The following is a 14,887-nucleotide window of genomic DNA, read 5'->3' as shown; positions in this document are numbered from 1 at the left end:
ATTTCTTTCAGCAGGCCAGCTTTCAACCTTCCCACCATTCAGGTCTCTGCTTACCAGGTGCATGAGCAACTATTGCTGGGCTGGGCCCTGGCTCCTGAGTGCTGTATCTCAGTTAAAGCCCGATTAATGGGAAAATTCCTCAGAATAGACCTGGACAAGGAAAATTTGGCATTTGTAGCTTTAAGGGTATACATCTGTATAAAAATGCAATTTTTATCTGAAATTTAAAAATTTTAGAATCATAATTCATAGAAAGGAATAAGGTCAGTGGATTTCGTTCACATGCTATATATACAGTTAGATAATTTAAGATTTGTAATTTGTATACCATAGAAATCAGCCATCAACATTCATGCTTCCTAGAGAAGAGAAAGCAATGTTATCCTGCCAGGGCCTTTCTGTCTGGAACTTGCCCTGGTGCAGAGTGGACACTGACCTCAGGGCCTTTCCCAGCCAGGCTCACCCAAAGGAAAATGGAGTTAAAGTCTCAGCAAATCCATCCTGCTGAGGGGACCATGGAACACCCACATCAATTTACTGTAGAAACTCTATCATAGATTCTCTGTAAAACAAAAGGGAAGTCTGGATACGTGGCTACATGTCTGTATACATAATATATACATCTATGTACACATACGCTATATACACTGTACATATAGAGAAGGTATAAACACATGTACATTCAGTCAGTCACACAAGCCTATAAATCTGTACACACACAATGCCGCCGAAGGGACCCCAGAGCTGAACACACAGAAGTGCCTGCTGGTGGGAGGCACAGGTGAGGAGGCCCAGGACTCTGTGTACAAAAGACTCATCCCACTCGGTCATGATGCTGAGCTAGCTTTGCAAATTTAACATCAAAGTTAAGACATTTTCCAAGAGCCGCACAACCTATGGAGAATGGAAGTGGGACAGTGAAGGATGTGAGTGTGTGCCCTGCTTTCTCCGGCCTTTCCAGGCTTTGAAGGGCACCATCCTCCAAAATAAAGGTGAGCATCAGAAGATGCCGCCTTTCATGACCTGGACTCAGAGGAGTTGTAATGTCACCTTCAGCCCCATTGCACATAAGGCCACTTCCACTGGAAAGTGGGCAATGCGTTTCCAGGCTCTAATCTGATCAGGCCCTGGAACTTGGATCCCCATCCAAAGGCTGCTTGTCAGGCAGAGGGCAGGGCTGGGAGCAAGACTGCTCTGCTTGGTGGTGTTCCCTCAAAGGATCAGGATAAAGAGCACTTTGGTAGCCGTGTCCATTGCCACCACCTTGGGAGAGAGTCTGCATTTAATACTGACGCTGACAGGCTAGAAAATGATCCCTCTTGAGGGCGATTACATAACATCTTACAAGTGACTACACCTGAAATTAAATATAAAAACTCAAACAACAAAAGAACCCTGACCACAGCCTCAAGGCAGAGGTTAGACAATAAATAAGGTAGCCTCCCCGCCCCACCCCAAACACACACACACACACACACACACACACACAAATCAGAAGGGTGGTAACATACTTCCTTAAAAATACTTTCAAGGAATAACATGGAAAATATTTGCTTGAGTAATTTGGTCTTTTTCTACATCTCTTCCGGTCCTGTTTTATGATTATATGTAATGAACTCCACAAATTTCAATAGATAACTGTCCAACATTATCTGAAATACCGATGGAAAAGAGCCCACTTCGTCAAGAAGCAGTGGTGTACGTCTGTCCCCACCTCCCTTAGGTACTTTCCTCACGGAGGGAGGGGTGGCTGGGCCAGGCTTTTCGTGGCAAAGAATCCTGATCCTGGCTTATTTCACTCAGATGCAGACTACTCAGGGCTGGTCTCACTGTACTAAATCAGAGTTTCAAAAACTACTAACAAGGGTTAAAAGCCTGGTCAAAGTTGAGCCCAAATATTTACTTGCAATCTCTTTAAATAATTCTTGACTCTGGGTTTCTTTTAACCAGTTTGACAAGAGAGAATGGACCTGCTGTCAAAGGCTTGAGTGGCGAGAATTCAGGTAGTGTGGAGCTGATTTTTACGGAAAAGTCCACTTCAGAGTAAGGCCAAGGGGATCTAGGAAACTAATGAGGAGTGTTCAAAGCCCAAAATGGTCCACTAGAATCAGCCATCAGCAGTGAAGGGACTCAGGGAGCAGGACCAGCTTAGAATCAGCTTTTCTCCCGAGCTGTCCTGCTGGAGTGGGGCATATGCTTATCCAGGTGTTCACTGGCTCCCTGCTGGTACCACCTTCTGTTCCCAGCAGAGACTTCAGTCTAGGTCTTGGCTAAGCTGCCCTCATACCGTAGCAACCTGAGTGTAAAAGCCTCACAGACACAGGACGCCCAGTGCAGCCGGCCAGTGTGGACCTTTTCACCATCACCGAGAGCTCAAACCTGAAAGATGTGTGACACAATACGTGTTCCCAGGGAGCTGCTACAGGATCAACAGACATGCTTACATCCAAAGTCAGAAGAACAGAAAAACAGGCAACTCGCTATGTAAGATGCACACAAGTGCTACAAAATACCCTCTGCGAAAATCCTTAGCCACTTTTTGCCTTAATTTTGAAACTTAAATCACTTCAAAGTTAGAAAACCAAAAATTTAAGCTGTCAAAATTAAATCCTTCCCATTATTTTATAACAGGTACCCCCACTATTCTCCAAAATTTGCTCCCAAGGCATGAACGATAAATGACATAATCAGATCCAAACAGGAATTTCCAAGTTGGAGACACTGTTCCCACTGATTCCCACTAATGACTTCCATAAGTGCCGCCGCCAACTGCGGAATAGAGTCCCGTCTTGCCATAAGCCCGTGGCGGCAGCCCGGCACCCACCTTGCTCTCCTCAGCTTTACACGGCCGTGGATGCCTGGAGGCAGGGGAGTGAGTGCACTGGGGTCTTTTGGGGTATCATCTGATCAAAAGGTTCCAGAAATACAAGTTTAGCCTCACACTGTATTTTCTTAATCTGGGCTACACAGAAAGAAAGTACAGGTACCTGAGGCAGCCTTGCTACTTTTCCCAAATGGAAATGTGAGCTGCTGCTTCACAACCAGGGGAACTATGGGCGCTTTTCTCCGACTAAACTTCCCAATAACCGCATTCTGTTCTTGTAAACAATGGTCACTATCACTTACAAGGAGAAAGAAGATGATAACTTTGGGGATTAGAGGTTGTTTTTAAGGAGCATGCAGCCTGCTTCTACATCCATCATGTAAAACGCTCCAGAGTTCGTCTGCTGGCACAACCGGGGGAACCCAAGTGCGTGGTACGCCAGGATCATTGAGAGACCTGCTGACAGAGGTGCTGAGCCTGGAGACACTGAGAAACATGCCACTCAGCTCCACCACACCTGCTGCCTGGGCAGGCAGCAAGACCCGCACCACAGTCCACCTCCCAGTTCGGACCGAAGTGCAGGAACACAGGCCCTTCCCAAGGGTTATTTGGGATGGAAACTGCTGAGAAGGGAGCCCTCGCACTCCTCCACCTGAAAAACATGCAACCCCCCGCCACACTGTAGTCGGGAGGTCCCGGCAAGGGTTCAGAATGCTCACCTTGCACTTTTTGGTCAGAACGCTCCAACTGCTGTAAGTGATGGAGGTGATTCGTGGATGTTTTCAGTTGCTGCAGGAACTGGCAGTTAACATCTTACTGGTTTAATCCAATTCTGAGAACCAGTCACCAGAAGAGGCCCGAGTTCAGAGGAGCCTGCAGATGCCCGTCACAGACCAGGACCAGAGGTCAGGGAACCTGACAAGCATCAGCTCTGGCTGAGGAAGCTTCGAATTCAGGTCACCACGATTGTGCCACCACACTCCCCCTGACTGCACGTACAATAAGCTGCATCTTCATTCATTCCCGGGAATTTAGCTCTACACCAGCAACATGTGCGTACAGTTAGGAATGACGCCTTCCTTCCTTAAGCATAAATGATTGTCTCCTGTAACCCTATTGCATTTTCACAGAAATCATTAGTATTTCGGCAAAAGACATACACAGTTTTCCATTTGCCCTGCACACAGGCAAGATGTTGCTAACATTACACATTGATAAGAAGTGCTTAGAAAGTGCTAATATCATTACCCTGGTAATTAGTAGCTATTATTTCCAAGGACGTTTTTAATATATACACACATACTGTTGTTCTCTTAGGTTCTTTTAGTTTTCTTTAACTAGTCTCTGACATTATAAAACTTTGCTTTTTTTTTGCCCTTTGAGAATTTCTAAATAAAAACTGAGTTAAAAGATTGTTCCAAAATCTGCTGCTTCATCAAAAGGCATTAAAACATTTCTTATGGCAGGAAAGGATCCTACTAGTCTTTTAGTTGCTACTGTCTGGGATTAACAGATAAGAAGAAACCAGGTAGGAAATAGCTAAGATACTGGAAATATTTGCACATACCAAAATACCACTACTTATTTTCTTTGTATTTGAGCGGTCCTGGGCGGATCCTGTGCTCCTCGGCAGGTGTGAGGTGTGCGCTATAGGCTGGCTCCGGTGATCTGGCCGTTATACTCTGCTGTCTCCATCTTGAGGATGTAGGGGATTATGCTGTCTATTGAAACATTGCCGATGAGACCAGTAAAAAAAAGTTCTTCTGTTATGTTGGAGCTCATCAGCCTGAGTGCTGGCAGGCGGACGAGAATCCGGGCCAACCTGTAAGAGGAAGGGTCATTAGAGAAAGGGGGGTTCGCTGCACTTCAGACTTCACCCTGGATAGGCTCCCAGGGGCCCTGTCTGCACTGCTCGGAACTGAACCAAACAAACACATTCACTGTCCCACCCTTGCTTTTCTGATTTCAACAGTTCCTCTTGTAGGAGTTTATCATGAGTGCAAAGATTATGTACAGATATGTTCCCTTCATTGTTTATAACGACTCTCCTCAGCCCCACCAAAATGAAAAATCTGAAAACCTGTCAGTGGAGGGTAGGTTAAAATAAAGTATGGTGCCTCCATATAATGAATCACTACATATTCATTAAAGAGGATAATAAAGGTCTATATCCACTGATAAGAATTCCATGACATACAGCTGAATAAAAACTTAAAAGAAGGATGTGAGGGCTTCCCTGGTGGCTCAGCGGTTAAGAATTCGCCTGCCAATGCAGGGGACATGGGTTCAAGCCCTGGTCCAGGAAGATCCCACATGCTGCAGAGCAACTAAGCCCGTGTGCCACAACTTCTGAGCCTACGTGCCACAACTACTGAAGCCTGCGCGCCTAGAGTCTGTGCTCCGCAACAAGAGAAGTCACCGCAACGAGAAGCCTGCGCACCGCCACGAAGGGTAGCCTCTGCTCACCGCAACTAGAGAAAGCCGGCGCGCGGCAATGAAGACCGAAGGCAGCCAAAAATAAAAAAAAAGAGGATGTGAAACAGCCAGTACAGCGTGACCTCACTTGCGTATATTCCTTTGTACGTATGTGTGTAAATAAAGTACTTGGAAGGATGGTCACCAGAATGCTAATGGTTGACCTCTGGGTACTGGGATTTGAAGTGATTATATCAATTAAAACTTTTTCTATATTGCTCTAATTTCCAGTGTTCTTTTAGCATTGTAATTAAAAATAAAGCAATAAGATTTTTATTTGGAAGGAACCCCGGGAGGGCACACCATGACCCTGTCCTGGCAGGTCACTGAACACTATCTGAAGCATCTCGTGGATGGGCCATTTCCATAGCCAGCACCCAGAGCGGTGGGCACCAGGACGCAAACTGCAGGCCAGCCCAGTCTTGAAACGACTGATATTTTCATAAGTAGGGAAATGATGAAATTATGGCATCTCCTTAGCCATGGAAAATGATTTAGAAGAATGTATACATGCCCACTGAATATTAAGTGAAAAAAAGGTCACGAAACCTTATTTTCTATTTTCTGATTCCAGTTGCACATACTAAGAAATTACTGGAAGTAAATACATAAAACGTTAACAGGGAAGTGGTATTTACAAAGAGCTAAAAGTTTTCTTTTTGCTTTCCAGAATGTTCTAATTTTTTCTACACTGAACGTTATTTTTGAAAGGGGAAAATATATTTGTATTATGAAAGCAGTATTCCAGCACCATCATCCATTTGCCCAGCCATGGTGTCTGGCAGGGCACCCAAAGGTGCCAAGGGGCCGACAGGCTGAAGGGTCTCGGGAAGTCAGCAAAGGCCAGTCAGGGAGGATATCTAGCTGGGCCTTAGACGCTGGCTAAGGTTCCTATCAGCAGAGATGCAAAGGATGGGAGAGGATTTCAGGAGGAACAAACAGCATGAGAAAAGGCCTAAGGATGGGACAGAGTAAAGCAATGACTGTATAAACAGGACGCAACCATTCTAGGGCCTTTTCTTTGGGAACTGAGTGTTCCCGAGTGCTATGAGAGAGCGCCCCTGCTCTCATTTCTGGCCCCAAATCACCTACCTGGCTTGCCCTCTTCTCCCCCAGGGTCCCTGACTGGACCAGGAGTAGTGATTCAGGAATTTTTCAGAAACATGTACTTTCAAAGGCCAGAGAGCTGCCATCGTCAAGGCAATTCTTGTGTGCTGGTGCTCTGCCAGCAGCCCCAGAGGAGCCTTTTCAGCCTCTTCTGGCCACAGGCTCTGTGTGGATTGGGCCCAGAGCCTCCTCAGGGGACAGCACGCCCACACGCCTGGCTGTATGAGCTCTGGTGTGGGTGTGTTACCACTTTGTATGCAATGAGACTGAAACCATTCTAGATTCATTGTGAGGTCTTCAGTGACTCCAGTAGAAAATGGATCCTGCTTTGGCAAAAACTGTGTCTGGCCATGGCGGCGTGCCTAAAGCAGAGGCAGGCTCTCTGCCAGCCAGGCCCGTCACAGGCCCCCAGTCACACCAGAGAAACTGTCCCCCTGGGGCTGGGGCACTCAGGCCCACAGGGCACCTATTGACTGAGGTCTGTCTGCAGAGGACATGATGGGGGAAGGTGGGGAGGGAAACACTATGCTTGACAGGCCCCAGAAGTTCACATAGCCTCCAGTGGGTTAGAAGAGGTCACGAGGAAAGAGCTCTTCCACTCCTCAGCTGGAGGGAAAGCCTGCCAGCACATTCTGCCCTATTTCAGAACAACTTTCCTGGTCAAAGCTGCATGAGAAAGGCATACAGATAACATTTTTTTCCTGCTGCCCAAACATCATAAATTTTCACCCAAATAAAGGAACTTTATTTGGAAATCAGTTTATGTGAGGATTAAATTTCAGTTTATGTGAGGATTAAATTACTACTTTGTCCAACCCAGTCACTCTTTCTAGGGGTCAGATTTGGCTTCTGTCAAGGAAACCCTTTTGTCTAGCACCGTCTCCTCAGTGAATGCGGGGCAGGCGGGCAGAGCTGCCGACTGTTCTGGACAAGCGGAGTCTCCGTAAGAACTCATCTCACACACAACATCAGCCCCAAAGGAGATCACGGCTCCCAACCCCTCAAATTAAAGAGCAATAACCCAAGGTCTTACCCAGTCACCCAGCAACACTGGGATGGCCTAGGACTCCTGACCCTCCCCACTCCATTTTCAGCCGTAAAATGCAAGAATTAAAGTGTGATCAAATGGAGGCTCTACCAGGCTGCCAGCAATGGGAAGGCCAATGTAACTGATATCTGCAGCTACAGATCCAGCCTCGCCCCCATCGTGCCCGTGTGCCTCACCGGTAGGTGTCTTCCGAGTAGGTTTTCTGAACATAGTCCTGCAACTCCATCTGTGCCTTTTCTTGGAATTTTTCAATCTGGCTTGTGCTGGTCAAACCTGGATGATCTGAAAAAATAAAAGTACCCCAAATTGTCTTCTGTATTTGGAAAGCCTCATTTGCAGACGTCTCAGTACTTATTTTTAGTAAAACTTCTGACAAATTTCTCAAGTGCAATAGATTGAGCTCTGAAGGCTGGTCTAGTTTGGATACTCTTGCTAGAACACTGGCTCTTCCTCTGTGCTCTGCCACACCTGAAGGTTCCCAGGAGAGGTGTGGCCCCTGGGTGCTCACACCAGCCTCAGCAGCCCCACTGGGGCTGGTTCTAGACCTGTGGCTTCCTTCCTTACTCCAGACAACATATACCACATGAAATTAGAAATTATCATCTGCTCTCTAGATATTTAATCACATAGTGTCTCCCACTTTTATTAGCTATTTTGTTATTCATGAGTAGGGGACCAGAGCAGTGGGACAGAGAGGTTAACCTGGGTCCACCCCTGCTGTCAAGGACAACAGTCACCAAGTGGCCTCTCAGGTGGCTCAGAGAGAAGAGCTGACGGGGAGTGAGTGAGGCCAGCCCGGTCGACTCTTACTTTCCACCAACAGTCCCGCTGCCTTTTCTTCATCTGCTGTGACCACACCTTTTGGCATGCCCTGCAGCTGCTGCTGCTACTGCCCTACAGAGACTGTGGGTAAACTTGTGCAGTTTCAATCTGTACTGGATTATAAGTGCTAACATACCTAAAAATTAGCAAAGAGCAAAACAGAACAAATCAAAACAAAAAAAGGACACTGGGTGGTAGTATAGTCATCCCTCGGTATCTACAGGGGATTGGTTCCAGGAACCCCCCATGGATACCAAATCCACTGATGCTCATGTCCTTTACGTTAAATGGTATAGTATTTGCATATAACCTACACGTATCTTTCCGTATACTTTTAAATCACCTCTAGATTACTTCTAATACCTAATACATTATAAATGCTATGTAAATAGTTGTACCTAGTTGCTGGTGCGTGGCAAAATAAATTTTGCTTTTTGGAACTCCTGGAATATATTTTTCCTTGAATATTTTTGATTCACGGCTGTGAATCCACTGATACGGAACCCGTGGATACAGCGGGCCAAATGTGTACTCAATTTTGTTTGCTGTAGTCTTATTTAGCCAATGGCTTAGTTAGGATACAGATGATATCTATTTAGCATATGAAGTTACCCGGCACTACAGCATATTTCTTTGGGAATATAAAGACAGGACTTTAAAAGAACGTATGTATTTATGTTAGCTAGCAAAGCACACATTACGGGAACATTCAGTCACACACAGTGTGGCAGGGCTCTCTCTACACTGCTGATAACCTGACAAACATGCTCATGTTCAGAAATATTAGTAGACACAGGTGGAAAACCGTCGTTGAGTGACCGTGACCACTGCATATCTTACCGGGGCTAAAGAGAACTATAGCTTTAAGGTATGCATACTCATAGCCGTCTATATCCAGCTTCGCCATACTGTTACAGAACTCCTGAAGCTTCCAGATGTGCTCCATGACTTGCTTTATCCGGTCGCCAGAAAGTTTATCTAGAAATCAACATCACAGATCCTCTGAGAAAGGCTAATGAGAGCAATAACATGAGCTTCTTTGAGGGGCCACATATTGAAAAAAATGAGAGAATAATTTCACTTTTAAATGAAAAACCAGTTATCTCAAGAGCCTCATTTTCCAGTTATAGGTGAAGTGACAACAGGCACTCAGATTCCACTCTGTTAATATTCTGCCTCAGTAACGACCTCCAAGACCAGTGATTCTTCCCGGCCCCACCCTGGGCAGCACCTTTGGCCTGCAGGTGCTGAAGGCCCACATGCCAGTTCTTATCAAGGTCAATTCTTTCCAAGTCTCTGCAGGCACTGAATAAATATTTGCCAACCTGAACACGTTGGCATTTTTTAGTTGTCAAAATAATTTTATCCGTTGTCTGATTTAGTCTTCATGACAGTATCTTGCTGAAGGCAGTATTATTATATTCAGTTAAAAATAAAACTAAAGCTCGTTTGCGAACAAACCTAAAATTCAATAAAATGTTACAGGGTTTTAAAAATCACCATTATATAACTATTCCAAAGGAATAACTAGAAAAACGAAGGTGTGACTAGGTGACTCACACTCCTAGGTCTCAAACACTGGGATGACTGATTGAAAAAGCAATTCAACTCCACCTCAGATGCAAGTGTGATCTGCAGGGATAGTCTAGACACTGGGCAGCGTGGGCTCCCTTGACAGTGTCTTCAGTGTGCTGCGGATGTGCAGCTTGTGGAGACCACCCCGGCTACTCCCCAGCCCTGATACGGCTGGGACCTGACCACCCGATGTCAGGTGGTTGCACAGATCTCATAATAAGAGACTCACTTGTTCATTCATGCTCTGGACTAGGGGGTCACATGACCCAGGTCTGTGCCCCAGTCCCCAGCTCTTCCACTTGCTGCTTTATCCCGGGCAAGCCAGGGACCTTACTGGGACCTGGTCTTCCCATATGTAACCCTGACATAACAGTTTCTACTGTACAGGGTTGTGAGGATTTGTGAGATACATGAAAGGGCAACCTGTCAATGAAGCTGAAAACAGAAGCTGTGACTGTTCTGCAAACATCACTCAATGTCTGTATGTCGGAAATCAGCACCTTTTCCCAATTATTTTTTTCCTTTCCTCTTCATTATATGAAAAGAAGGCAGTCGGGTAGAAATTTAAACATTCTGACGGGTAAGGGACGCTGTGGGACACAGGCTGGCTATGCGGAGGGCCAGCTGAGACGGAGCCGTCCTCACCCGCAGCCCCTGCCCTACCTTCCTGGATGCTGTTCTGCAGGTGGTTGACAATGGCGGCCAGGATGGTGGAGAGGCTCATGACCTGGGCGCACTGGGCCAGGCCGAGGGTGAAGAGCTCGTTCCAGCAGGCCCGCACCAGGCTGGTGTTGCAGTCCTGCCTGGGGACACAGAGGCGTGGTGGGTGCGGGGGCCGGTGGCACTCCTCCAAGCCCCCGCGTGTCCCAAACAAGTTGTGTCACCATGTATTTGCTGAAGGCCTATGGAATGCCCAGGATTGTTCTTCACAAACACCACTGTCTGTGACTGCCTTAACTGAAGTCCCTCTGAGGAGAAACTATTCCCTTAACAGCCCTGGTATGGTTCTGTCACAAGAGGCTGCAGCGATCAAAGGACTGAGAGCCCGAGGGTGGGCTCCAAAAGGTAGAGACACACCCAGCCTGCCAGGGAGGAGCTGGGGCTGCAGCAGGGAGGAGGGGGGAATCTACGCTCAGGACAGCACGGCTGATGCACCTCGAGACAATCTGTCTTCATCTCAGAAGCCCCCAGACGCAGTACCCTGTATTTGTCTCAAGATCACAGGACGACTCCTGCCTTCCATTCCAGTCCATCCCCTGCTCCTAGCACCAAGTCCAAGGCACATGGAGAAGGCACAATAAAGGTCTGAGGAACACTGCAGCCTTGGCCACCAAGGTTGTCCCCTTGCTACCAGTCCACCAACTGTATTTAACAAGCAAATCGGGCCAAAGGAACAAACTGGAAGGGCCCTCAGAGATCTTCCAGGCCATTCCTAGAGCAGGAAAGGCCCTGCCCAAGGATACACACAGAGAAAAAAGCCACTTACCCAAGTGCCTGAAAGGCCGGGATGGACCTGGCCCAGTGCATGGAGAGGAAGAGCAGGCGGGACGCGGACTCGCAGATGTAGTGCACGTTGAGGTACTCGGGCATCGGGCTGGGCATCGTGAGCTGCGAGAGAGAGCACACAGCACGGGGGTGACCAAGTGACAGGGGCAGCTCGTCAACACCAGTCTCTGACACTGAAGCCCCCGTGCAGAGCATCCTTGTGAAACATATGTCCTCTGCAGGGGGGCCGGCACTGACTCCCTGTGGGGTCCTGCCCAGTGAGCTAGGGTCTGATGGCCCCTAGAATGTGGGAGGACGGGGACCTCCCAGCTTATCCTCACAAAGACATACATCTCAACTCTGCTTCAACTACACTGGTACTTGTTCTAAGGCAATTCCATTTTGAGCCATAGGTTCAAGTCTAACTCAAAGTCGGGGACGGGTAGGCTCCACAGGCTAGCAGGGATTTGGCAGGTGGCCTCAGGGAACAGTGAATGAGAGCTGAGCAGGAGCCCAGATGGCAGGAGGAGGACACACCACCACCAGGATGTCGGGCTGGGTTCCGGGAGCCCCACTGTCTAGAAGAGGCTTGAATGCCTCTGAAGCTGGAATCCCACTGGTGACCTGTGTTCTTGGCACCCTTGGACAACTATGGCAGGGACTCAGTCTTCCTAAGTGATTGGCCAGATCTCTCTAGTGGAGAATATGAGGGGAACTGAAGACTCAATCTGCAGACCTAGAGACCAGGGGCTCAGGGAGGCTGGCAGTGTCCTGGAGAAGTGAGGCCGGGGAGGTGAGTGCAGGGAAGACTGTGGGGACCTGACCCAGTCTTCAAGTATATCTGAGATCTACTTTCTGTGGCTCTAGAGGGCAAGAGGTCAGGCCCAATGGCTGGGAACGCCTGCTGGAACAGACAAAGGGCCTGCCTGAGCCTATGCTGAAGCCAGGTCATCATGGGAAGGCGAACGGCAGAGCAGCCCGCATCAGCCTGTCTTGGCCGTGACAGGTGGCCACGCCTGCTTCAGGGTTACCGGCAGAGCCAAACAGCCAAGTGAGCAAAAGACAGTGAAAATGCTTCATAATGGGAACATTGTTCTGGAACACAAGATCCTGATCAAACACAACCGTATGAAAAATGAGCTCACTTCAAGGTTTCATTTTTTTAACTGAGACCAGCCTGGGCACAGAGCTCCTCTCCCAGCTACACACACTCACCTTAAATGTGACGTGAGTGTCTGAAAGGAGGGGGCCTTCGACCTCAATGATGGGTGTGGACTGGTCTCTGCTGATGACGTGGATGCTCCCTCCTCCACTGCCGTCTATCCCATCCGCCAGGCTTGGAGGTGAGGAGCTGTCTGTGGTGTTAAGTGCTTTAGCTAAGGTGTCGAATGCCCTGCGAGCAAAAACATAGCAAGCAAGTGTTGTGAGTCCACAGCTTCTATGAGGAGAAGAGCTCTAGCTGAGACGTAATTTAAGGAACAACACACTGGGGAAAAGATAATTAACTCTGACATGCTGAGAGGAGGGGCGGCGGCTTCCACATGCTGTCTCCATGGTGCCTTGGGTGCTAAGCTAGATATTTATTTTCACATGTAATTTGTTTTTCACAACTACTCTCCAAGGTAGAATTCTCTCCATCTTACAGATGTGAAAGCTAACTTTTCCAAGAACACCCAACTAGTAAGTGGTAGAACCAGAATTCGACCTAACTCAAATCCCATCCTCTTTCCACTGGATCCAGATTTTAATTTTCTACCAGACCACAAGTGAACATGAGGACTGGTGCACCTGAGTGGCCCCGGCCATACACCTGCCTGGCCTGGCAAGAGGGGCAGGAGTGGCCGGCCCAATAGGAAAGGAGCAAACCTAGCGGCCCAGCTGCAAAGAGAACACACCCTTGGCAGCGGGAACAGGTGTCTGGACCAGCTGGTGCCATCTAACAGCTCATCTCTGTCTACCCTGATGAATCGATTTAAGCTCTAAACTCAATACTTGGAAAAAAGATACATAAGATAAACAGAAGTGGGAAAGGGGATGCACTACTGATGTTTAGGCACCATAAGCAGTGACCAATACAAGTAACATCTCTTCCCCTGCTTCCACTGAGTTACTCAATTTAGTTTATTATCTGGAATGAAGAGTTTTTAGACTGTTTTATGTCATGTAATAAAATGCATCCACATTCCCATAGTTAAAATTTGAAAGAAGACAGACATGCAGGGGCACTGGGACAATTTTGCAATCCTTGATTAAATACAGGGTGGGTGTCAAAATGCTGCCACCCACCCTCACAACGCCATGCCTGTGTGTATGTCAGGAGGGGCCTCCACCCTCATGGGTTCGTACCGAGTAATCTCACTTGCAGACTGGTCCTCTGGCTGCATTTCTGAAGTGTCACCATTGTTAAGGGATTCACTTAGGTTGGCAAGGGAAGTTACTACATTTGCCAGTGTGCCCAGGGCTCCCTGGCTTGTTTCAGCCTGTTAATCAGAAAATAATAATATTAAAGATGAACACATATACCAGACTCTCAGGGCAATGAAGGTTTAATGTTGCTTTAAAAACAGCTTCTATGGGGGTACGGCTATGATGGGGCAGTGAGAGGAAGAGCTTTTTGGTGATGAAACAGTTCTGTATCTTGATTGTGATGGTAGTTACACAAACCTACGCATGCGATAAAATGACAGAACAAAAACAGATAAGCTGGATGTCACCAAAATTTAAACTTTTGTGCTTCAAAAGACATTATCAAGAAAGTAAAAAGACAATCTCTCTCTCCCCACACACAAAACACAACCCAGAGAATGGGAGGAAATTTTTGCAAATTATACATCTGATAATGGTTTAGTAGCCAGAATATCTAAAGAGCTCTTACAGCTTAATAAGAAAAAGACAAATAAGCTAGTTAAAAATGCAAATAAAAACCACAATGAGATATCACTTTATACCCACTAGGATGGTCACAGTCAAGACAGATAACTACAAGTGTTGACGAGGATGTGGAAAAATTGGAACTCTCATACACTGCTGGAAGGAAAGTAAAATGGTGCAGGTGCTATGGAAAACATTCTTCAAAAGTTTAAACGTAGAGCTGTTATATGACAACAGCAATTCCATTCCTAGGTACATATGTAAGAGAAATTAAAACATATGTGCACAGAAAACCTTGTACACAATGTTCACAGCAGCATTATTCCTAATAGGGAAAAAGTAGAAACAACTCAAATGCTCATCAGCTGACAAATGGATAAATAACACATGATATAGCTATTCAATGGCATATTATTTGGCAATAAAAATGAATAAAGTACTGATACAGGCCACAACATGGATGAACCTTGAAAACATTATGATAAGAGAAAGAAGCCAGTCACAAAAGGCTACATATTGTATGATTTCCCCTTATATGAAATGTCCAGAATTGACAAAACCATAGTCAGAAAGTGAGTGGCTGGCAGGGGTCAGGAGTGGGAAGAAGGGGCAGTGACTGCTTAATGGATTCAGGGTTTCTTTTTGGGGTGATGAAAATGCTCTGGAATTAGATAGTGGAA

At 46.8% G+C, this 14,887-nt stretch overlaps 1 protein-coding gene across 2 annotated transcripts in view; it reads right to left on the bottom strand.

Moving 5' to 3' along the window:
* Nucleotides 1-1,243: 1,243 nt before the first annotated feature.
* Nucleotides 1,244-14,887, bottom strand: part of NR2C2 (nuclear receptor subfamily 2 group C member 2) — an 80,642-nt gene continuing 66,998 nt past the window's right edge. For both annotated transcript variants that reach the window (XM_060161088.1, XM_060161087.1), the window contains exons 8-14: nucleotides 13,683-13,816; nucleotides 12,552-12,729; nucleotides 11,338-11,459; nucleotides 10,515-10,654; nucleotides 9,117-9,254; nucleotides 7,631-7,736; nucleotides 1,244-4,646 (exon numbers count right to left, since the gene is read on the bottom strand). In XM_060161088.1, the coding sequence (XP_060017071.1) occupies nucleotides 4,472-4,646; nucleotides 7,631-7,736; nucleotides 9,117-9,254; nucleotides 10,515-10,654; nucleotides 11,338-11,459; nucleotides 12,552-12,729; nucleotides 13,683-13,816 (993 nt within the window). In that variant the 3' untranslated portion in view covers nucleotides 1,244-4,471. The remainder of the gene's footprint in view (nucleotides 4,647-7,630; nucleotides 7,737-9,116; nucleotides 9,255-10,514; nucleotides 10,655-11,337; nucleotides 11,460-12,551; nucleotides 12,730-13,682; nucleotides 13,817-14,887) is intronic.

Source organism: Lagenorhynchus albirostris, chromosome 10 (genome assembly GCF_949774975.1).
Source record: "Lagenorhynchus albirostris chromosome 10, mLagAlb1.1, whole genome shotgun sequence".
In the NCBI taxonomy this organism is placed as follows: Eukaryota; Metazoa; Chordata; class Mammalia; order Artiodactyla; family Delphinidae; genus Lagenorhynchus; species Lagenorhynchus albirostris.
This window is presented reverse-complemented; position numbering and strand designations above follow the sequence as displayed.